The sequence below is a fragment of the Microcebus murinus genome, chromosome 4 (genome assembly GCF_040939455.1).
Source record: "Microcebus murinus isolate Inina chromosome 4, M.murinus_Inina_mat1.0, whole genome shotgun sequence".
Taxonomy (NCBI): Eukaryota; Metazoa; Chordata; class Mammalia; order Primates; family Cheirogaleidae; genus Microcebus; species Microcebus murinus.
This window is the reverse complement of record NC_134107.1, coordinates 88,398,792-88,424,877: the sequence shown is the minus strand read 5'-3', so window position 1 is coordinate 88,424,877 and position 26,086 is coordinate 88,398,792. Positions and strand designations below refer to the sequence as shown.

Below are 26,086 nucleotides of genomic sequence, written 5' to 3'. Positions count from 1 at the left end.
GGCAAGAACATACAAACCAACACAGATGTGAACACGTTGGCCTGCCAAAACAATTCCACTTTCCTTTCTGGTTAAAAATAACTAGATAATTAAACTTACTCAAATGTCCCAAAAGGGACACAAGTATAACCTAGCAGTTTTTAGACTGCTTTTCCAAGCTTCTGAATTACGGAGACAACAAAACTCAAATGGCACTGCATGTATTTAGGAGCACTTGTGCTGGCACTGAGAAACAGGAAGCCTGCTTCCATTTGCCTCTCCCTCAGTTAAATTCTCCAGCTGAAGAAATACACAATAGAAGTCTTTCCAAGTCATCTGACAAGAGTAACATATACACCCTTTATCTTAACCCCTCTCAAAACCACACATACACTTAGGCCCAAAACAAACCACTGATGGAACAGTATTGGGATCTAACTGATTCTGTAGGGAGCTCACTCTAAAATAAACTGATAGTTCAAATACAAAAATTTAGGTTTTCTAAAGAACCTTCTCAACCATCTTCAGAAGAAGGTGGTTAGCCAAAATTTTTCACTTATATTTTGTGTTTTTTAAGAGAACATAGAGGACTATGCAAAGAAAACTGGTCCTAGAGATCAAAGCAATCTGAAAAAAGGGATGAAGAAGGGATTAATTTAGGTTTAGGAAGGATTTCACACAAGCTATTTACTCTGTATCTGACCCAGCTTTTCAAAACCAATACAAGGTCCTATCTAAGATTAATCCATTCAGTCAACAAATACTTACTGACCCTTCATCTTCCCAGTATATTTTTCTACCAGATGGCAAAATATCACGTTGGGTTAAGGAATCTGAATAAGCACAGATAAAAGATCAACCACATTTGAACTTAAAAGTTTCTATTTATTCACTCATTTAATTCAACAAATAGCTACTGAGAACCTACTATAATGATAGGCAACCCTGACAGATGTAACATAAAAATGAACACATTCACTTATGTATGTTAGTATGTTAACCTGCAAGTAGGGACCTCAGACTCTTCATAGTTCTTAAAACCTAGAAATAGTTTTTCTCTCTCTCTCTTCAGTAAATCACAGTAAGAAAAGCCAAACCAATCTGAAATTTCTGCCATAAAACAAGGCCAGTTGATGGGGAAGGGGGAGAAGGAGAAAGGAAGGAGGAGTAACTCAGCATACCATACTTAATCATGTAATTATAAGCCCATAAATCTGGTTAGCTAAACTGGTGCTAGTAGACATGCTGGAAAGCAGGTAGGTAGGCTCCAGCACACTGATAGCATATTCTCAGGCAGCAATATATTAATGCCTCTTCCCTCCTTTTTGTGAAAAGGAGACAATCAGAAATAAGAGGATTATTTTTAAAAAGATCCAATAATAGTCAACATTTTATTCAAATTACATAAAATGGCTCCATAGCTATTAAAACACATCAGTAATTGTGCTGAAAATTGGCCAAACTGAAAATCCTTAGTAGAAAATAGTAAAGAGGAAAAGATTCACTAAAAGCCAGAGTCCTTTAAAAAAAAAAAAAAAAAAAAAGTTCAGTCTTAGTATTTGAGTGAGGAGATAGAGAGTTTAATAGAAATTTACTTACTCTTTGATTTGCAAAACTCTCCTTTATGAAAATGTCAGCAAGTGGAAGACAGTTCAGATAGATCAAAAGATGCAAACACAACAAAACAATGCTGTTCCAAAGCACAGGAGAGAGCATTATTTAGCAAGTTCTTGCAAAGTGGTTTTGGAATACACAACCATTTCCTACATCAAACATTTTTAAATTAGTGTACTTTCCAAAATTAGGTATCACAGGAGGAAGAAAATATTCCTCTGCTGTTTCTTCCCATGACAAAAACCAATAAATATAAAAATACAGGTGGAAGAATTATTCTAACTATGATCCCCTCAAAGATATAATAGGAAATATGCCATTATAATTTACAAAACAAATTTAGGTAAGAATTATTTGTAGATATGCCTTATAGTGATTGCCACTGAGAATTTAATTGATTCACTGAGTCCAGCAATAAGAGGGGAAAGAACAGACCAACAAGAAAAAAAAATGGCACCAAGACAGATCATCCCTGAAAATATGGGCTTTATGTACTTTAAGTAAACAGATCATCCCTGAAAATATGGGCTTTATTCTTTATGTACTTTAAGTAAAGTTGAAATAAGTGATTTCTATCTTATGCATGCTTAATGCCAAGGAATTTCCTCTTATATTCCAGGGACATTTACAGTGCCTAGTTTACTAAGGCTCTTGTTTTTAGAGCCTGAAATTTATGCACCATAAGAATCACCACCATGTTGGCCTTATTAGAATTGTAAGGAAATATCACTGTTTTCAATCATTTATTATGCCAAATAAAAACCAGCAGATTCTCTACCCAACAGTGTATCAAGACCGTCTGTCACCTCTATTCTAACAGCCAGCAGGCAAGCTAAAAGAAGAAACCAAAAACAGCAACAACTTTCTAGGGGGAAAAAATGTCCAGAGATTGATGATCTGCTACCTGCTTAATAAACTTTTCTGTCCTATGGCAAAACACTCCTGGCTTGAGAAATAAATTACCCCCCCCCCGGGAAATAAATTTTTAATTCAGTTTATTTAAACAAATAATAGATGTTTTTAATTATGCTGTTAATACCTACATTTTATTATTTTATTTTGATACTAGAGATTAAAGTGCTGTCAATGAATCCCACAGGAGAAGCTCATTTAAGGAAAACAATCCCAGTCTACAAACAAGTATTAAGTGTCTAACATGTGAAAGGTACCTGACTCAAAGAGATCCATCTTCATTGTACAGACAATGTGCCTGCCAGAAGCCTATGTACTAATTCTTCCTATCTGTCTTCCTTTGGTGGAGGAAAATTCAGAGAGCCTATCTTAGTCTGTTTTGTGCTGCTATAACAGAACACCAGAAACTTAGTAATTCATAAAGAATGAAGATTTATTTCTCACAGTTCTGAAGGGTGGGAAGTCCAAGATCAAGGGACCACCATTTGGTGGCTGGTATGGGCCTTCTTGCTGTGTCCTCACATGGCAGAGGGTAAGAATGACAAGGGGAAAACCCTGGGTCCTCACATGGCAAAAGAGCAAGCTAGTAGACTGCCACATGAAACCCTTGTATAAAGGCCTTAAAAACCCATTAAGGAGGAAGGATCCTCATGACTTAATCACCTCTTAAAGGCCACACATCTTAATACTATCACATTGACAACACCTGAATTTGAGGTGACACATTCAAACCATAGCAGATCCCAAACCAAAGGAAACAAGGACCCTTCATATTTCAACTGTGGTGGTATCTTTTACAGATATAAATACCATCCATCAGTAACCCAAAAGGCATGGAAAGGGCTATAGAGAAACTGCAAAGTTTTCTAAGTGACTAACAGTATGTTTTCATTAAACATGCATTACATTACAAATACACATACACACTCAAATACCCCACACAACATTGTATTCTATTATGGCCATATAAATAGAAGAAACAGGAAAAAGAATGCAAAATAAGGTTTTATCATCGAAAGATAAGAAAACAATCCAATCAAGAGGAACACAAAAGGAAGCAAAAAGGTAAAAGAGAGGTAGGGAAACAAAGAGCAATTCATTTTCCTAGTAATTTATCTTTCATATGTTTTACAGAATCACTGGTCTGTGATGTATTAGAAATTAAAACATTAACCTTTCAAAGACAGCTTGAGAAACACTGCCCTAAAGGCTTTTTAACATTTAAATCATCATGAAATCTATATAGTGATCTTATACTTATTTTATAGATAAGTTTACACTTATACTTTGACTAAAACAATAGGCCTTTCTTAATAGACATCACTGTTCCCATTTAATTTTACTAAAGTGCCCCTGCTCTGATGAATTAACTGGCTAGCTCCAGCTCCAAAGACAGTCTCCATTATCTTTCACGTTTCCCTGGAGTGCCTAGCCCTCAGTGCTCAATTAACTAATGGGCAGATTACACATATGCTCAGGGAACCAGCAAAGCTGGAGTACTTTAAAAAAAGAATTGTTCTTGCAGTAATTTATTTCAACAAAAGCAGTAGTCATCATGGAGAAAAATAACTCAAGGACTTTCTTTACCATTTTAAAATTTAGTACCAATTTCATTTCAAATTACATATAGGGAGAGGAAGCACCATAATCTTCTCAGTGCTTAACATCTCTAAAGGTCACAATCCTGCAATGGTAAGCAAGTAGCCTACACAACCCCCAGAATGACTGCCTGCGACCATTCTGTTTGAAATTGCAGCATCCCCCCCCCATTCCCTGAGTTCTACATCCCCCTTACCCTGTTTTATTTTGCTCATAGCACACATATCCATTTTAAATCTGATGAAGGTCACACGCGGTGGCTCACACCTGTAATCCTAGCACTCTGGGAGGCCGAGGCAGGTGGATTGCTCAAGGTCAGGAGTTCGAAACCAGCCCGAGCAAGAGCGAGACCCCGTCTCTACCATAAATAGAAAGAAATTAATTGGCCAAATGATATATATAGAAAAAATTAGCCGGGCATGGTGGCACATGCCTGTAGTCCCAGCTACTCGGGAGGCTGAGGCAAGAGGATTGCTTAAGCCCCGGAGTTTGACATTGCTGTGAGCTAGGCTGATGCCACGGCACTCATTCTAGCCTGGGCAACAAAGTGAGACTGTGTCTCAAAAAAAAAAAGATAAACCTGAAGAAGCCTGCATTTCACTTAAGTGCATACTTTCAGGGTAAAGAACAATGCTTCACATCAAAGCAGAAGTGATTTAACTCTGCTTATTACTAACAGATGGCACTAGTTTCAGATGCTGCCTTGGACTTGGATTCAACATGTACCTTTGAAGGTTTTTCAAAAACATACATTGAAATGAACAATGTCAAAACAGAAATCTGTTTGGACAAATTTAAAAGTGTTGAAAACAGAGCTGAGTTCAGTGCCATTACAAAGATGGTCCTCCCATTAAAAAGCTTTCAATATAAAAACACTGACTGCTTAGAATTAAGAACAAGTGGTCATATGGACAGCATTTTTGGAAACTAACCTGCCATACTGGCATGAATTCTATACAGTTTTATTTGTTAGAGCTATATAAATAAGCACTTGTTGACAAGTTTGAAAAGCTTCTAATTTCTCATAACTTAATAATCAAGTGCAAGTGCAACTTACATGACCTTCAAGAGTTTGTCCTAAATCACATTTCTTTCACTACCTCTATTATAACTACCTTAAAATAAATATACCCTGTAAATATAGGTAAAACTTACGCAATAAAAGTAGATTAGAAAATTCAGCAGTCAGCAGACACTTTAAATATTGAGTATTGTATAAAAGTAGGAAATGAAGGGAAACAAGTCAATTTGATGCAATAATGATCCAGCATGTTAGAGAATAAACATCAAGCAGCCAAAAGCAGCTTTTAGCTTTCCACTGTGAATTTCCATCCGCAGGAAATCATTTGCATATAAAACACAAATAGGAAAAAATATATATAAAGCAACTCAGTATGTACATCTGAGTTTCAAGTCACATAATAACTAATCACTTTGAATTGGAATGAAGCTTAAATTACAATGGAAGAATTAAGCACAGGATGCAAAAAAAAAAAAAAAAAGAAAGAAAAGGCACCTATAAAAAATAAAAAAGTCTATATACCAACGCTACTTGAACTACTCAATATTGATATCATCCCACCATTACTCCACCTCATAGTACCAAAAATTCAGAGTACAGTAGTCTTGATTTTAAAGAGCTCTTCTTTCTGTTTAAGTCAACCAAGTATCACGTAAGGCTCTTGAACACAAATGTTATGACAATCTCAGTAATCGCTAGGCATGGAAGAAATAGAGACGTGTGAATACATTGCGAAATGCCGGGAGGAAACAAATGCAAGCAAAACACACAGTTTGAATACAGAGGCCAGTGGGTTGAAGAAAGATGGATTCAAAGAAGAGGCAAGATCCGCACTGAATCTTGAAAGATAAGATATGAAATGCTGAAGTGGGAAGAGAATCATCTAAGAAGGAATCCTTCAGTGTAAGTGGAAATTGACACGGGGAAAAATAAACTGGTAGGATAATAGGGCAGAAGATAGTTTACAAAGCCCACCCAAAAGGATGAACTAAAGGGAAGTATAGAAGGTTAATCACATGAAAAAAATACTCATTTGACCAAGATTCAGAGGAAGATGACTTAGAAGAACATTGGTATCACACAAGCCAAGTATGAGGTGGTAACAGTCAGGGGCAGAAGAATGGTACTGCTAATGGGAAGTAAAAAAGAGAAGAAAGAAAACACTAAAAGCCACTGCTAAATGTAGAAATAACAGGAATCAAAGCAAGTGCAACCACACTGAGACAAGTCAGATGGGCCTACGTACAAACTCCAGTTCTCTCACTGTACTAACGATAAAACATTAGGCAAGTAACAACCTTTCAAAGCCTCTTTCTTAACTTGTAAAACGGGGGTAACAATACACAAAGCTGTGGTAAGAATTTAAATAAATGAGACACAATATTCAAAGTGCATGGCAAGTTATAGAGAAATGATGTTAATTATTTCTTTTGCAGATACACAGTAAAAGCTTCTAAAAGTCACCAAATACCTAGGTACTTAGGTAGTACTCAGTAATTGCTGCTGGAAAGAGAATAAATAAAAGCGAGAAAGAGAAAAAGAGAAGAGAGAGAGAAAGGTGAAGAGACCAGAGGCAGGAAAGTTCAGCTCTCATATAGCAGAATCTTGATTTGGAACTTGGAATTTTTTTTTACAAATACACTTACAAATAAGCTTCAAAATTAGCTAATCTATGTTTTAACACCAATGATAGGTTCTTATAATACAAAAAAAAAAAAAAAAAAAACTATCCAAAAAAGTAAGACAATGTAAACAGGATCTAGAATTAAATATAAGGTACAGAGAATAACCTGTGGGTATCATTCAAATCTTAATAAAAGTGACCTATGTTTACTGTTAAGGTTTTAAAAAGACATTTGCTGAGCTAAAATGGAATCCACCCAGTCCCATTTACAAACAATGATAAAATATAAAAGTATATGCTTACACTCTCATATTTAGAGACATAAATGTTCTAAAATAAATTTTTATTTAATAATTTTATTTGTGTGTGTATGTATGTATGTATGTATGTGTGTATATATATATATATTCGCATTCTTATCTACCACTGTTTCCCTGGAGGTCAACTTTCTAAACACCCAACCACTAATAAAACTAGCCAAAATAAGTCTCTATAATGGAGGCAGGGGGACAACCAGCCTTCTTACTGCCTTATTGCATGATCACGGCAGCTGTGTTCTCTCCTGCGCATCACTCCTGAATCCTTCTCCATTGCTAAGGAAATCTGGTTGTCCTTCACCCCATTGATCTTGTCAAATAGAAAAGGACTGTGATGAGGCAGCCTTCCAGAAGGCATTGCTTGCACTTGGCACTCAGTACCTCTCTTCTCCATTCACACCTAAGTCTAAAGACAAACATATTCTATATTCCAACTGTGCACACAATGTGTAGGTACTGTCAATTACACTGACATTACCTTGCTACAGAAAGCAAATGAAATGCAAATGATGGTAGGCAGGGCAGAAGAGAAGAATGTGACTTGGCATCGCAAACAGGTTTAAGTTCCAACTTTACCACTGTGACCTTGGACAGGTCATTTAAAAGCCTTTGCTTCTGGTCAGGTGCAGTGGCTCAGGCCTGTAATCCTGGCACTCTGGGAGGCCGAGGCGGGCGGATTGCTCGAGGTCAGGAGTTCGAAACCAGCCTGAGCAAGAGCGAGACCCCATCTCTACTATAAATAGAAAGAAATTAATTGGCCAACTAATATATATAGAAAAAATTAGCCAGGCATGGTGGCGCGTGCCTGTAGTCCCAGCTACTCGGGAGGCTGAGACAGCAGGATTGCTTGAGCCCAGGAGATTGAGGTTGCTGTGAGCCAGGCTGACGCCATGGCACTCACTCTAGCCTGGGCAACAAAGCAAAACTGTCTCAAAAATAAATAAAATAAAATAAAAGCCTTTGCTTCTTCCTCTGAAATTTTAAGTAACATCTACCTTTCATGTGATGATGAAAAAATGAGAACTTACAAGGAAAGTATTCAGTATATGGTAAAATGCCAAATAAACATTGGTATAGTATTAATGACAATATGATTATTAAACAAATTCCATGCACTCTGCAATCCAATGTGTTCCTACTGGCTCCAAGTCTCAATTTAGTTCTACGAATCTTCTACTTTTTCCAGGGAGACAAGGAAGAAAAAGATAATCAAGATAAACAGGATAAACTGTAAGTAATGGAACTAGTTCTCCTGTATGCTGAGTATGGTGTCTATGAAGATGATTCTAAAAGAGGAAGAAAAATTTTTGAACAAAGGCAGCAGGTCTGAGAGGTGCTTAGTCTCCCAAAGGGAATACACCCATTTATGTGTGCAAATAATAGGATTATTTCCCATTTTTGTATGGTTTTTCTTTATCAGGTTTATCCTTAAAAATAGGCAATAGGAGAAAAAAAGCATCTTCCAGTGAGCGATGGATACAACACTAAAATATAAAGCCTAAGAGCAAAGATTAAAATGGAAAGCCAACTGAGATCATAGATATAGAGTCCCATTCAAAACCAACTGCCTTAAAAACATGGTGAAGAATCAAAAAGATATTTTAGTGTAAATAAGTACTGATTTTTAAGAATTCAAAGGCAGAAATAGAAGGCACACAGATGGTAAAGAAAGAAATTAAACTATCTTTATTCACAAACACCATGATCAGTTACAGAGAACATCCCAAAGAACCCCCAAGAAAATCACTACAACTAATAGGCCAGTTTAGAATGATCAGTATACAAAAACAAATTGTATATTTATACTAGCAAGAAAGAATTGGAAATTGAAATTTTTAAAGTACCATTTATAATAGCATTGAAAAATACCAAATAGAGAGGAATCTAACAAAACATGTGCATGATATGTGTGCTTAAAGTTATAAAGTAATGCTAAAAGACATTAAAGAAGGCCTACATAAATGGAAGGACATCGTATTCATGGATCAGAAGACTCAATATTGTTAAGATGGCAATTTTCTCCAAATAGTAACATATTTATAAATTCAGTGTAATTCCAATGGAGATACCAGGTTTGTTGTACAAATTAACCAGCTGGTTCAAAAACTTATGAGAATGCAATGGTCTAAAAACAGCCAAAATAGTTTTGAAAAAAAGATCCAGTTGAAAGACTCACACTACCTGATTTAAGATTTACTATAAAATTATACAATCAAGATAGGTGTTATTGGTGAAAGGATAGACAAATACAGCAGAACTGAGTCCAGAGACACATAGGGTCAACTGACTTTCAACAAAGAGCCAAGGTAATTTAATAGAAAATGCAGTCTCTTCAACAAATGGTACTGGAAGAATTAAATACCCAAACGCAAAAAAAAAAAAAAAAGTGAACCTTGACCCTTACCAGAGCACCATACACAAATTAAGTGGAAGTGGATCCTAATGTTAAGTGCTAAAAATATAAAACCTCTAGAAGAAAACAAAAGAAAATCTTTGTGACCTTGAGTTAATCACAGATTTGACAGATGTGACATAAAAAGTGATAAATCAGACTTCAAAATTTAAGATCCCTGCTATTTACAAGACACCTACGTCAAAACAAGCCATAGATCAGGAAAAAATAATCAAAATACATCTCATAAAAGATATGTATCCAGAATATATTTTTTAAAAAATCTTAAAACTCAATAAGGTGAGTAACACAATTTTAGGGAGAGAGGCAAAAGATCTGAATAGACATTTCTAAGACAATACATGGATAACAAGCACATGAAAAGATCTTCAGTCATTTTAATGCAAATTAAAACTTCAATAAGCTATCACTACATATCTACTAGAATGGCTTAAGATGACTGACAGTACCACATGCTGGCATGGTGAGATACAACTGGAACTCCCATCTACTCCTGTCAGGAACACAAACTGGAAGAGTTGACTTAGCAAACAACTGGGGCGTTTTTCAAAGTTAAAAATACACTTAACATATGTCCTAACAACCCTACTCCTAGATATATATCCCAAGAAATGAGAAAATTATCTACACAAAACCTCATGTGTAAATGTTTATGGTGGCTTTTCTCATAATCACCAAAAACTGGAAACAATCGATGTCCATTAAAAAAACAAACAAAAACCTGTGGTACAACTGTACAATGAGTACCACCCGGAAATGAAAAGAAACAACTGATACATCCAACATTAAGTGAAAGAAGCCAGACACTAACGGCTACAATATCGTATTATTCCATTTATATGGCATTCTGAAAAATAGAAAACTATAGGGATAGAAATCGGATCAGTGATTACCAGAGGTTGAATATACGGTGAAGGAATTGATTGCAAGGAGAATGAGGGAGTATTTTAGAGTGATGGCACTTTTGTTTTTTTGAGACAGAGTCTCCCTCTGTTGCCAGGGCTGGAGTGCAGCAGTGTCATCACAGCTTACTGTAGCCTCAAACTCCTAGGCTCAAGCAATCCTTCTACCTCAGCCTCTTGGTGCAGCTGGGACTACATGTACAAGCCACCATGCACCAGCTAATTTTTCTGTTTTTTGTAGAGATGGGGTATTGCTATGTTGCTCAGGCTGGTCTCAAATTCCTGGCCAGCAGTCTTCCCACCTCACCTACTTTAAGTGCTAGAATTACAGGTGGGAGCCACTCCATCCAGTCACTGTTCTCTTCTTGACTATGGTGGTGATCCCACAACAGCTTATATTTGTCAAAACTCAAATTATACAAACTAAAAAGTTTTACTATACAGTTATCTGAAGTAATCTATTTTAAAAAGTTAAAACTTGTTTTGCAATGTAATTTTCTCAAATGCCAGATGAGCTAATACTTAACACATATGCCCTACTTATGTGAACGACTCACATACTTACAAAGTTATATCAGTTCTTCATAATCTTAATTCTAGTTTGTTACTTTAATTATATTCCAGTGTCTTAGAAAATAGTATACAAAATAGTTAATACATTGCCTTAAAATCTTCTTGTTCTTACTTCACTGAAAGTGAGTTTTAACTACAGACTTAAAATGGTTTGATTTAAAGCAGGATGAGACAGTCCATGATTACTGGCCAAAAACACAAATATTAAAGTCACAATACCTAGGTTCAAATTCCAACTGTACCCTTTTCTAGTTGTATACTTTATTACAGTATATTATCTCTGTGCCAGCTTCGCCCCCTCACCTATATGAGATACAGTAGTTCCTACCTCATAGGTTATTTGAAGGACCAGATGAAATAACGTTTAGAAAATGCCTAACCACATAATGCATATTAAGTACTCAGTAAGCAGGTTTGCTGGGTTTTTTGTTTCTTTTTAAATCTTTAAACATCTTTCCAAGTTTCATGGTTCAAAATCTATTATGTATTTCCTACTGTGAGTCTTGAAATTTTATTAAACATTGTATAAAGAATAAGAATCAGGCTTCATTTTGTATTCAATTCTCTTTAAAAGATGAACAAGAATTAAGGCATACTAAGTAGGAAGGGGAATAAGGGAGGAGAAAGAGAAACATTTACTGTGCACCTAACAAGGATCCCAGAAAATAGGTGGATTATCTCTTTTGTTCCTCCTAGCAGGTGGCTATAGAGAAACAAAGGATCTACATGAAAACTTTTAATAAACCTTCATAAGTGGCCTTTAAAAGACATACGTGTTTAGTTATATTTAAGATATTGGCTTGGTTCCCAAAAGTAAATGTCTCATTAAGAGTAAAACTCATGTTTAGAAAGATTTAAATAATTACAACTGTTCCTTACACTTTAATCAATCAGAAAGCAGTATCATCTTTTTTTTTTTTTTTTTTTTTTTGGAGACAGAGTCTCACTCTGTTCCCCAGGCTAGAGTGCCATGCCATTAGCCTAGCTCACAGCAACCTCAAACTCCTGGGCTGAAGCAATCCTCCTGCCTCAGCCTCCCGAGTAGATGGGACTACAGGCAGGCACCACCATGCCAGGCTAATATTTTCTATATATATGTTTTTAGTTGTCCAGCTAACTTCTATTTTTTTAGTAGAGACAGGGTCTCACTCTTGCTCAGGCTGGTCTCAAACTCCTAACCTTGAGCGATCCACACACCTCAGCCTCCCCAGAGTGCTAGGATTACAGGCGTGAGCCACCACACTGGCCAGAAAGCAGTATCTTAAGAATCATGATAAAGGATCCTCCTACCATCAACCATGCAACCTCATCTCTTTCCTTTGTTATAATGACTGGCTACTTTTAAAACACAGCATCAGAAAAACAGTAAATAAGATTAAAGTTGTCAACCTCCTGGAGTTCCCAAAGTTATGAACAATATAAGAATTCTCTGGCACTTATTCTATGTTTAAATATAGGAGCAAAGAGGGAAAGTTCACTGCAAAGAAAGTCATTCTAAATTTCTCTTAGTTCTTATTTTCCCCAAGTTCCCAAAAGGCAGTAAGCACACGGTAAGATGACATAACAGAAGACCCTACATTAGAAGTAAACTTACCTGTAATGCTTTATTCTCTTTAAGGTCCAACCCAAACACATTGTGACGCTTCACTTTAAAGAAATCAGCATCTTCTTCCTCCTCATCTCTGTCCAAAAACTGCATAGGAACTTCCTCGATCTTCTGTGCCTCAGTGTTAGGAACAGACTGGGTTTGAGACCCCTTTGATTTTCCCGGTTTCTCTTCTATTTCTTCGTCGTCTTCTTCCTGTTCTTCGTCACTAACACTATTAGCCAATCTGTACTCTGTCCCTTCTAGCTTTTTCCCACCTTTCTGAAGGATGGACATTTTCTCATTGAAGTAGGCTCTAAATTCTTCTACTTCATCATTGGTGAGGGAGGGAGCCCTTGGCTCAATAACTTTATTGGCTTGGCTCATTACCAATTCTTTGGTGGGTTGTTTCTGTACTTTCTGAAGAAATCTTACCCGTGGTGCCACAGCAAGACCAAGAGACCTTAAATATGGAAAAAACAATAATTATCTCAATATACTGACAGTATGTTTGTAGGTGATATGGAACAGTTTCTCAAGAGCAGAAATCTAATTCTAAAGCATTTTTTAAAGAAAATGTTCCTCCAAGATACAACTTAATATTAACAGTTTAGATGACCCAAAAAGCAAGCCAAATACACTAACACCTGTCAGAAAACATTTTAGATGCTGCTTTTCTTTACGAAAGTAATACAGTATAAGATAAAAAGCACTGGACTGGAAACACGATAACAGTTCAAGTACTAGACCTGCCAATTTCCAATTCAACACTCTCAGCTTCCTCATAACATAGGATAATAATTCCTGCCAGGCTTATCTCACAGTTGTTAAAAAGATCCAATTATCTATATGAAAGTACTTCATAAAATGTTAAGTACTAAGCCCGAAAAAGACATGACCATGAAAGGACAAAATAGTTCTCTGCACAGGATGAACTGAAGTATCATCCTCACCTCTCCTTCTGAAGCAGAATATGGCACAGTCACTGCTATAAAAATGGATTTTTATAAACCAAAGACCAAAAAGAAAAAAATATCTTGTTTCCTGCACCTAAGATCAAGATTCAATTTAAGATCAGGTGTTTCTCAGCATGGAACAAAGCTAACGGCTTTCACTAAGTTCCCACTAATGGACTGGAAACAAAATCTTTTAAAAGACTGTTTTAATAAACAGCTATCATTATAGTATGGATCCACTGCTCTTTTCCTAAATGACATGATTCACAGAAACTGAGATGTATAGTGTTGAAAAGCATGGATTCAGAAATAGGACTTCTGAGGTTCAAATCCTGGCTCTGTCATTTACTAGCCATGTCATCTCATTTAATCTCTCTATACTTATAGTTTTCTCATTTGCAAAATGGGATGAGAGTACCTACCTCATAAGGTTTTTGTAAGAATAAATTAGTTAACAGATACAATGCACTGAAAGTAGCATTTGGCATATGGGCAACTACTGAGAATCTGCTGTTATTACTATAATGAGGGGGTAGGGATTATGATCACAAATTCATCTGCAGCAGGGGTCCTCAAACTTTTTAAACAGAGGGTCAGTTCACTGTCCCTCAGACCATTGGAGGACCGTTGGAGAGTGCGGCGCACATTCCACACATGCACACTGTGGGCCCGGGACCAGTTGGCTGCTGAGCAGGACAGGCAGTGGCAGCAAAAACACCCAGCTGGCTGGATAAATGTCCTGGGCGGGCCCCATGTGGCCCACGGGCCGTAGTTTGAAGACGCCTGATCTAGAGGATTTTTCTTGATGTGTCATATTTATATGTCTTTCTTAACTACTAAAACAGAGTTCCTTGAAGGCAGCAACATACATTATATATCTACAATTTTAACATCTAGTACAATGCCCTGCACACATTAGGTATTCAGAACATGTTTCTTTAGCAAAATTTTTAAAACCTTTATTACATCTTACATACATAGCACTACTTCAGGTACAAAAGGCTTCTAAAGAAAATCGCATACCTCAAGGAAATTACACATCTACAAAAACTATCAAATTCAACTGTACTAAAATTTAGGCTCAACTTAATTTTCTACCTTCTCTAAGCATCACAAAAAGCAAATCTTCAACTATACATAGATATAATTTACTAGAATCTGCTGCAACAAAATGTCCCCTAAATATGGCCCTATAGTGTTAAAGATCTGTGCCTTTCCTATTTGCTAATATCCCAGCTATGTCAAATCAGAAAACCAGGACAGAATTTCACACAAAGCAAAAAGTCAGCTAATAACCTAAACCATGGATCATATTCAGAAGTGGTGAAACTAGGAACTGATACATAAACAGATAAGCAAATGTGTTATCCATGGCACATGGTTTTTCATTTGTTACTTAAATGGAAAGTCAGTAGCCCTACATTGCTATCAAGGGTTCAAAAATGTTACTGAAAAATTACCTGTTATATTAAACATACAATCTCACAAAGAACAGAAAACAGCAGCTCACTGAGACACAAGTTTTTCTTAGATTCAATTTAAGGATGAGGGCACTCAAATCCCTGGAAAGCAGACCAAACATACAGACCTTGCCTTGTAAACACATTTTGCCACAGACTGGGAAATGTCATGCTGATACTCAAAGTATGATTAATCTCAAGTGTGCTTCTATAGGATTTTTTCAATGCCTTTCCCACATGTAGGAGCCCACTGAAGAATAGACACGCCTTTATGGGTCAAAAGTAAAAAAAAAAAAAAACTCTAATACTAAACTAAAACAAAACCAATCATTTCATTTACAGTAACCAGTTATTAAACAGTGACATCTTGTATGATAACTGTTAGTACCCATGAGAAACACCAAGACAGAAGGAATACTCAAACAATAAGTAAAATGAGAAACCAACCTAACAAAAGAACCAGCAAATACACCTGTAATCCTAGCACTCTGGGAGGCCAAGGCAGGTGGATCGTTTGAGCTCAAGGAGTTTGAGACCAGCAGAGCAAGAGCGAGACCCTGTCTCTACTAAAAATAGAAAAAATTAGCCAGGCATGGTGGTGCATGCCTGTAATCCCAACTACTCGAGAGGCTAAGGCAGGATCACTTGAGCCCAGGAGTTTGAGGTTGCTGTGAGCTAGGCTAATGCCACGGCACTCTAGCCAGGGCAACAGAGTAAGACTCTGTCTCAAAAAAAAAATTTAAAAGAAGAAAACTTTCACCATCCTAAAAAATATCTTTTGCTTTATCTGTTCAATCTCTCCCTTTCTCCTCTACCCCCAAACCCCTGACAAAGACTGATCCTTTATTTAAAAGAAAAAGGGAAAAAAAAAAAAAAAAAGAAAGGGAAAAAAGGGAAAAAAGGGAAAAAAGGGAAAAAAGGGAAAAAAGGGAAAAAAGGGAAAAAAGGGAAAAAAGGGAAAAAAGGGAAAAAAGGGAAAAAAGGGAAAAAAGGGAAAAGGGAAAAAACCAGTAAATAGACTCACATCCAAATCATAAAATGTCTCTGGTAATCCAGGACAGCATTTTGGAGAATAAGAGAGGATCATAGACATTTAAAGATTTCAAAGAATGCTTATTGGTTGCTCTCCATCTCCTTTAAGATCAAAGGATATGAAAGGGCCAGTGTCACTTTAAGGAATTTATACTTACAAATAAGAAACTTCTTCCTGACAAGAACTGAACACTCAACTATTTTTCCACAGAGTTCATTTAATCTTTCTCTCTGCAGATTGTTAACAGATTCTTTTAAGGTAAGGCAGAGTGTCTGGCTCTCAGAGAACCACATCTGGATCAAATTCCCTCTAACTTTGAGGATTCACTATCACAACCATATTAGGAATACTCACAGGGCATATTCAGATATAGGTAGCTTGTTCACATCAAATACTTCTTTATCCTTCATCAGATATACTGAACGTATGTAGGAGACAAAACACTGCAATAAGAGGTTGAAAAGTACAACATATAATAGCAATAGAAAATGAGTTTATACCAAAAGAAAACTAACAACCAATGGGATAAATAGTAAAAAATAAAATGAAGTTTAGCATGTCTCCATTCCTTACACACACAAAAACCTACCTTTGAGAACTGTAACATTAGAAAAGACTGCATTTGGTTTCATCAAGCCAACCTAACTCCGAATATCACCTTCCCAAAAAGCTACTCTAGAAGTTACTATCATTCAGTTAAAATAAGGTCCCATGGGGAAAACACAGGCTTTGGAATAATACAGATTTGGGATCTGAGCTCCGTATCTTAGTAGCTGGAAAATTTCTTGTTTCTCTAAATGTCAGTTTCTTCATCTATCAAAAAGATACTAAGAAAGATACTTTCTACTTAGAGAGTTATGAGAATGAAATAAGAAAAACGAATATAGAGTACCTAGCATATCTTCTGAAATACAGTAAGTACTAATAAATGCTAGTTATCAATAATTATTATTGTAATGGTCAAAGGATACGTTTTTTCACAAAATAAAATTTTACAGTATTGAGGTTTAATAATAGTATAACAGGAAAAAGTTTATTGCTAAAGCTTTTCCTTTTATATTATATTAATCATTTCAAATAACACATTATTAACTTGGAATATTTGTCTTCTGTTTGTGTTAAAAACAAAAAACAAAAACACTATCTTCATGCTACACAAACCAGAACATAAACATAGTCCTGATCCTTTGTCAATCTGTAAAATAAACAGATAACAAGATACATAATCAAGGAATTTTTGTTATTTTTAAATTGATTTTTGTAAAATATATTTAATTCCTGTTTCTATATTTCCTAAATTTCACATTTTCTCTAGCTTTACCTTAATCCTTTCTACCCAACTAATATCCAAACCATTTTCTGTCTCCATAGGCATGAAAAACAATGAATGGCACCAGTTCAAGGATATTTTTTCCCCTACAATCATTCACAAGCAATTGCTCCAGTTGCTTATCACTTTTGTTCTATCCAGATTATAATCAAAAGCTAGAAAAATTACTTCTATGAAACTAGATAGCTTGCTGATGCTGGCAATGCAGTTAGCCATTCTGCTAAACCATGCGTGACATCCAATAAATCACATCATTTATTTCAATGTACTATTCTATAATCTTTGTTCTGGAAGGCTCATTTGTTGTAGGCACAAACCAGTGAAATCATATCATTCTAATGTTTCATGTTTCCTTATAGGTAATTGGATGACCTCCTAGGCATGCAGTAAGTCACAATATATCAGAATTAATATATTATTTTTAAATGTGTGTACTGCTTCAGAAGCTCCTAGAAGATTTTAATTCCAAGTTTGAAGTATGTTTGCTGGACAAAATATGCACACAACTGTCTGCATGCCCAAAAATTTTAAGAAAAAGGAAACTCTGGCCAGGCACAGTGCTTCACGCCTGTAATCCCAGTACTTTGGGAGGCCAAGGCAGGAAGACTGCTTAAAGCCAGGAGTTCAAGACTAGCCTGGGCAACATAGCAAAATCCTATCTCCATAAAAAAATCAAAATTAGCCAGGCATAGTGGCATGTGCCTATAGTCCCAGCTACTCAGGAGGCTGATGCAGGAGGACTGCTGAGCCCAGGACTGAGAGGCTGCAATGAACTATGACTATGCCACTGCAAGTCCTGCCTGTGCCACAGAGCAAAAGCATGCCTCTTAAAACAATTTTTTTTTTTTCAAAAAAAGAAAATAAAAAAAAAAAAAGAAAATCACCAGTTTGTTCAAAGATTCTTTTCACTGGCTCTCAGGCAAAGCAGGTTTATAGAAGTCTAGCTTTGCATAGTTCACCCTTTGGTTTTCTCATATTTTGGAATTAATTCCTCCTGATGTAACAGTAATTAAAGAAAGTCAGACCTAGATTTGAATTTCACATTTGCCACTTAATAGCTATATGACGCTAGATAATTTTTAATTTTCAAGCTAGCATTTACTCATCTGTAAAAAAATTAAATCAATACCACCTACCCTCACAGGTTGTTGCGAATATTAAATAACAGTGCATACAAAACTGTCATATAAAAAAGTCATGTCATGACTAAGTGCCTCATTCATAGTAAGCACTCAAGTTTTAGCCTTTATCATTCCTGTTATTTTAAGCACAGCAATGATAATTTGCTAAAATATAAAATAAGTTAGCAAAAAATACAAGATCTTCTTTTTAAATAAAAATTCTTTGCTGGGAATATCCAGTTTCAAAACCGTAACATAAAATCCTGACCACTGAATGTTTTCCTGCTGAGGCTACTCCATCTATAATACTTAGGGTGACCTTTCCATATCTCTTATTTTCTTCCTCCCACATCATCTATCTGTTGAAATAGAATCCAACCTTCGAATCCCTACTCTCTAGATCATTGATATGCTACAGGATACACAAAGATCTCGTAACTGCAATATAAGGCAGTAAGGGCACGGTGAAAATGAATAGCTTCATAATAGGGATTCATTTATTAACAGACTGGATAGACTGTAAAATTATTTTGCATTGTGCTTTCCCCATCTTCCTTTTCCAAAGAATCTATTGTTAGGCACTTTAAGTACTAAACAGTAAGTTTAACTAGAAGTGACTTCTCTCACCACGAGTAACTAAGTATGAGATAATGTATATGTTAGCTGCATTTTACTATTTTACAATGTATATATATTTCAAAACATGGTGTACAAATTATAATTTATCACTTAAGAAAAATAAAATTAGAGTGACTTCTTTATGTATTTGCTAATCAAGAAGATTTTTAAGTCCAAAAAAGTAATTTGGGAATGTTAAATCATAATTATAGATTAAAATGTCATTCCTAAAGATAATTCATCAAGAGTTCTATGCTTTCTAGAAATTAAACCTAATATAGAAAGATGTTACTCTCACAGCCAAAGTACAGTCAGGAGTTACAGCAACTTTATTGAAGAACTAAAAGTTGTTAACTTTATCAAGTATACCAGAAATCAGGCCACTGACTATCTAAAGAAAATCACCTTTAAGAAAACTGTCCATATATTTCTGACCAGACTAAAGACAAATAAGTGATTTTTCCAGGTTACTGAAACTTTTTTTGAATTTTAAGGAATAAGCTAGACTTAATCTGAAAATTATACTGCTTGAATATCTGAAGCATGACCATGTAAGCTAGAAGTAGAAGAAAATGAAATTTATTATATATTTCATTCCAATGAAGGTATCCAATTCAAAAATGACTTACCCTTTGAGCTCTTTCTTTTAAATCTTGATCTTGGGCTAAAAAGGATTCCAATTTTTTCTGAACATCTATAAGTTTTTCTGGATTGATTCTTTATAAAAAGAAAGATTAAAATAAGATATCTCAATTTTACAAACTGAAAATAGTAAGCAGTATTTCTCTATTTTCCTCAGTATTTTTAAATGTATAACATTATTTCTCATCTATGAGCCAGATTAGACCAAAATTAAACTAGACATAAGTCTTGACTCCTGCATATTATGATTACATGAGAAAAGAAACAACATGTCAGACAATTTCTCTAAACATCCCATGCTGAATATATGTCACTTAGATTAACATTATAGTTAAAATTGGTTACTTCTTATTAAGGACAGAAAGTAGCCTCCCATGGGAGATGAATTATCAATGAAATGGAATAAATGAAATATGATGTCATTTTTGTAAGTATTGGCTTCAGTCAAATATAAAATCAATTTCAACTAATAAACAAGTGGCCAAGGACTATAATAGTGATTTCCCTATTTAGAAATTAGGCATAATATAACAAAGATTTTACTTAACGCTGCCCAGGCAGGCTACAGGGAAGAAAAATTCTTACAAGGGTCTAGGTTTCACAGAAGAGACCGCATTTGTTTCCCTGATTTTAGACTGAACCACTTTCTTTCTGGCAAAACATGGCGGGTGAGGGGCAGTGGTGGTGAGGTGGTTTTTACTTTTATTATAGAAAGTTTAAAAATATACAAGGGTACAAAACATCCATTCAGCCTCAACATCTACCAACTCATGGCCAATTGTTTCTTCTACATCCTCAACCACCCCTTTTCCCCATCTAACCACCTACAAATTCTTTCAGGCAAATTATGCCATAGTGTTTCAATACAAGTGAAACTGATTCCACTGATGCCCAATGGACACATCCTTGGTGACAGGAGAGCACAAACCTTTGAAATGGACAGACAACATTAAAAATAATTGTATCCAACAGGTATAGTTCTTTCAACCGTGACAATTTATGGCCATTTCTGATTCTATTTGGATTTTCTTTCTTTTCTTCATTAGCCTTACTAGTGGTTTATCAGATTTATCTTTTCAAAGAACCAACTTTTCATTTTGTTGATCCTTTGTATTGTTTTTATGGTCTCTATTTCATTTAGTTCTGCTGTATTTCTTTTCTTCTAATTTTGGGTTTGGTTTGTTATTTTTCTAGTTCTTTGATGTACAATGTTAGGCTGTTAATTTGTCATCTTTCTGCTTTTTTGATGTAGGCATTTAATGCTATAAAATTCCCTTTTAGCACTGCTTTTTCTATATCTCACAGGTTTTGGTATGTTGTATTTTCACTCATTTCAAAAATTTTCAATTTCCATCTTTATTTCTTCTTTGACCCAGTGATCATTCAGGAGCATGCTGTTTAATTTCCATGTGCTATATAGTTTCTGAAGTTGTTCTTCATAATGATGTTGTAGCTTTATTCCACTGTGGTCTGAGAGGATACTTGATATGATTTCCATTTTTAAATTTAAGATTTGTTTCGTGGCCCAAAATGTGACCTTGTAGAATATTCCACGTGCTGATGAAAAGAACATATATTCTGCACTTGTTGGGTGGAATGTTCTGTAAATATCTGTTAAATTGGACTTCAGACCAAATGGACTTAAGTCCAATTTTTTTTGTTGATTTTCTGTCTTGATGATCTATCTAATGGTGTGAATAGGGTGTGGAACTCTCCCATTATTGTGCTGCTATCTTTTTAGGTCTAGTCGTATTTGTTTGTGAATCTGGGTGCTCCGATGCTAGATGCATATATATTAATATTTAGGATCGCTATATCCTCTAAGCTAGATTGATCCCTTTATTATATAATGTCTGCTTTGCCTTTTTTCCCGTTTTTGATTTAAAATTTTTTATCTGATATAAGTATAGCTATTCCTGCTCACTTTTGGTTTCTATTTGCATTGAATATCTTTTTCCACCCTTTTACTTTCAGTCTATGTATCTTTATGGTTAAATGTCCTCTAAGCAGCACATCCTTAGACCACATTCTTTTATCCATTCATCCAACCTGTATCTCTTAAGTGGAGCATTTAACCCACCTATGTACAAAGTTACTATTGATATGTGAAGCTTTGTTCTTATTTTGTTAGTTGATTTCTAGTTAAGGTTTTTTTTTTCTTTTTGTCTTTATGGTTTGCTCAACTTCTGTCATGTTGCCATTTAATTCCTCTCTCTTCCTCTATTGTGTGCTTTATAAGACCTGCAAGTTTTATATTTTTGTTTTCATGACAGTGAATACTGACCTTTTGTTTCCATGTTTAAGACTCCTGTGAGCATTTTCTGTAGGGCCAGCCCAGTAGTGATGAATTCTCTCAGCACTTGCTTGTCTGGGAAAGACTCTCTCTCCTTCATTTTATGAAGTTTATTCTGACAAGATATAAAATTCTTGGCTGGAAGTTTTTCTTTCAGCACTTTGAAAATGCCATCCCATTCTCTTCTGGCCTCCAAGGTTTCTGCTGAGAGGTCCGCTGTTAGTCTTACAGGGGTTTCCTTTAGAGGTGACTAGACACTTCCCTTGCTCATTTTAAAATTCTTTCACTTCAGCTTTAGTAATTCTGACTGTAATTAGCTGTGGTGAAGTCCTTTTTGCAATGTATTTGCCTGGGGATCACTGGGCCTACTGTATCTGATTTCTAACTCTCTGGCTACTCCTGAGTAATTTTCACCAATTATTTACTTAAATAGGTTTTCTACACTTTTTGATCTCTCTTCCCCCTAGGGACTAACGATAATTTGTAAATTTGGTTGCTCTATGTAGTCGTAGATGTCTCAAAGGCTTTGCTCATCCTTTGATTCCTCTTTGTCTGATCATTTCAAAAGACCTGTCTTTAAGTTCTGAGGTTGTTTTGTTTGGGGTTGAGTGAGACAGCCTGGGCTAGAGTGCAGTGGTGTCATCATAGCTCACTGCAACCTCAAACTCTAGGGCTCGAGTAATTATCCCACCACAGCCTCCCAAATGGCTGAGGCAGCTGTATGCCACCATACCCAGCTGATTTTTCTATTTTTTTTATAGAGATGGGGTCTCACTGTGTTGCTCAAGCTGGTTTCAAACTACTGGCTTCAAGTGATCTGCCCACGTTGGCCTCCTCCAAACTGCTAGAATTATAGGCATGACCCACTAAGGCAAGCCTGAGATTCTTTCTTCTGCTTGGTCAAGTCTATTCATGAAGGTTTCAAATGTGTCTTATTTTCTTCCATGAATTTTTCAGTTCTAGAATTCGTGTTGAGATATTTATCTCTTTGGTAAAGTTCTCATTCATACCATGAAATGATTTTCTGATGTTTTTGTACTGATTTTCAGATTTCTCTTCCATCTCACTGAGCTCCTTCAGAATCAATATTTGGAATTCTTTATCGGGTATTACAAGGAATTCTTTCTGATGGGATCCATTGCTGCATAAGTATTGTGGTTCTTTTGTGGTATCATATTTTCTTACATTTTCATGTTTCCTATGTCCTTTCCATTGATATCTACACATCTGATGTAGAAGTCACTTATTCCAATTTCTTTGAAATTGCTTTTGAAAGGAATAATTTTTTTCCTGAAGATGTGTATGTATCTTTGGTTAAGTAGGACACTTTGACAATGATTTTGGGCCCTGTTATAGTGTGGTCTTTGTATGATGTCTTAGGCATTACACAGGGGCAGTGGTATCTGAGATTTCTTTGGAGGCTAAGAGTATAGCTATTAAAGTTATGGTAAAGTTTTGCTGGGGACTCAAATGCCAGCTAAGCCAGTCTTTAGGCCCCAGTGGTAGAAGTAGTGGGCTGTGTATACCTCATTTGAAGCCCTGAGCAGCTTTTGCTGGCAGCTGCATTAGTGTTTCCTGGGGGACCAATTCTTTGGCCTTCAGATGGTTTGCTCAGATATTAGCAGTTGGAACAGAGGGCGAGGTGTATGGGTGAGTTCTCAGCCCCCTGAGCAGCTGATGTGATATGGGAAGTGACAAGAGCAGAGGTAGAACCACCTATTAGCACCCAAGTGGTCTCTGTTGGTGTTACTGGTGGCTGCAATGGATTCAGCAGGCAAGTCCCTAGTCCCACAGCTGCCTGTAACAGGGCAGGGAATATCGTCCTAAAAATATACAAAGAAGCCTTAAAAATCAGTAACACAAACAACTCAATTTAAAAATGGGCCAAAGACCTTAACACACACCTCCACAAAGAGCCACAGAAGGCAAATGAGCATATAAAAAGATCTTCTACAGCATGTAATCAGGGAAACGCAAATTAAAAGAAAGGAACACCACCACACACTTATGAGAATAGCCAAAATCCAGAACAGTGACAACAAATGCTGACCAGGATGTGGAGCAACAGAAACTCTCATTCAGTGCTGGCAGGAACGCAAAATGGTACAGCCACTTTGGAAGAGAGTTTGGCAGTTTCTTACAAAAACCAAACATACTCTTACCATCTGGTTCAGCAATGATGCTTCTTGGTAGTATTTACCCAAGGGAATCGAAAATTTATGTCTACCAAAAAACCTTCACAGGAATGTTTACAGCAGCTTTATTCATAATTGCCAAAACTTGGAAACAATAAATATGTCCTTCAGTAGGTGAACAAATAAATTATTACATCTAGACAATGGAATATTATTCACTGCTAAAAGAAATGTGCTGTCAAGCCGGGCGCGGTGGCTCAAGCCTGTAATCCTAGCACCATGGGAGGCCGAGGCGGGAGGATCACTCAAGGTCAGGAGTTCAAAACCAGCAAGAGCAAGACCCTGTCTCTACTAAAAACAGAAAGAAATTCATTGGCCAACTAAAAATATATAGAAAAAATTAGCCAGGCATGGTGGCACATGCCTGTAGTCCCAGCTACTCGGGAGGCTGAGGCAGGAGGATCGCTTGAGCCCAGGAGTTTGAGGTTGCTATGAGCTAGGCTGACACCATGGCACTCTAGCCTGGGCAACAGAGTGAGACTCTTGGGGAAAAAAAAAAAAAATGTGCTGTCAAAGCCATGAAAAGACATGGAGGAGCTCTAAATGCATACCACTAAGTGAAAGAAGCCAATATGGAAAGGCTATATACTATACAATTCCAACTATATGGCATTCTGGAAAGACAAAATTATGGAGACAGTTAAAAGATCAGTTGTCAGGGGATGGAGAGAGGGGAGAGATGAATAAGCAGAGCACAAGATTTTGGGGGCAGTAAAAATATCATATGATACTATAATGGTGGATATGTGACTAGACATTTGTCGAAACCTACAGAATATACAACACCAAGAGTGAACCCTAACATATAAACTATGGACTTTAGGTGATATGACATGTCAATGTAGGTTCTTCAACTGTAAAAAATGTACCACTCTGATGTGGGATGTGACAATGGAGGGCAAAGAAGTATATGAGAACTCCCTTTACCTTCTTTCAATTTTACTATGAACCTAACACTGATCTAAAAAAAAAAAAAATCATCATCATCATCACCTTTGTTAAAAAGTCATGAACCAGTTGAATGGATTAGGGGCAGAAGGAAATTAGGTCCCCATAATTAAGCATACTAATTTCATGCCCTCGTTTGCCTAACAACAAGTAGCTCTTACTTGATTTCCTTCACAGGTACCTTCTTCTGAAGAAGCTGCTGCAGCATAGCTTTTTCTTCTGAGGGAAGCAAAATTAATAAAGCTTCACCATCCTCTTTGTACCTGGAAAAGAAACAAAATCTTTAACACATCAGTGCAATTTGCATTTTACTTTTTTTTTTTTTTTTTTGAGACAAGAGTCTCCCCCTTTGTTGCCCAGGCAAGAATGCCATGGCGTCAGCCTAGCTCACAGCAACCTCAAACTCCTGGGCTCAAGCGATACTTCTGCCTCAGCCTCCCGAGTAGCTGGGACTACAGGCATGTGCCACCATGCCCGGCTAATTTTTTCTATATATTTTTAGCTTATCCAAGTAATTTCTATTTTTAGTAGAGACAGGGTCTCGCTCTTGCTCAGGCTGGTCTCAAACTCCTGAGCTCAAACAATCCGCCCACCTCAGCCTCCCAGAGTGCTAAGATTATAGGCGTGAGCCACCGCGCAGGGCCTGCATTTTACATTTTAACAGCATGATGAATAGGTAACACGGAAACAAGCTCAGCTAACTAGTAAATATTAGAAATATCAATTTTTAATCTGGCAACACAAAACTAGGGCTCTGAATGCCTAATATTTTCATCCTTAGTTATAAATGCCTAATGACTTTTAGGCTATGCCACAGTAGAGTATCTAGATTCTAGGAAAGAAATTAAAAAAGATTTCTTAAATTAGCTCTCTAGCCGTGTGACAAGGAGACAATTTCTCACTCAAGCCATTAGAAGATCATAATAAAGGTAGTCATTTGATAAACATGGC

The 26,086-nt window shown here is 36.3% G+C and overlaps 1 protein-coding gene across 1 annotated transcript in view; it reads right to left on the bottom strand.

Moving 5' to 3' along the window:
- The window catches only part of DDX10 (DEAD-box helicase 10), a 258,945-nt gene that overhangs the window by 188,991 nt on the left and 43,868 nt on the right, over window positions 1-26,086 (bottom strand). Inside the window, exons 10-13 of the mRNA XM_012773746.2 lie at window positions 25,297-25,398; window positions 19,687-19,774; window positions 16,343-16,431; window positions 12,549-13,002 (exon numbers count right to left, since the gene is read on the bottom strand). Of these exons, the coding sequence (XP_012629200.2) occupies window positions 12,549-13,002; window positions 16,343-16,431; window positions 19,687-19,774; window positions 25,297-25,398 (733 nt within the window). The remainder of the gene's footprint in view (window positions 1-12,548; window positions 13,003-16,342; window positions 16,432-19,686; window positions 19,775-25,296; window positions 25,399-26,086) is intronic.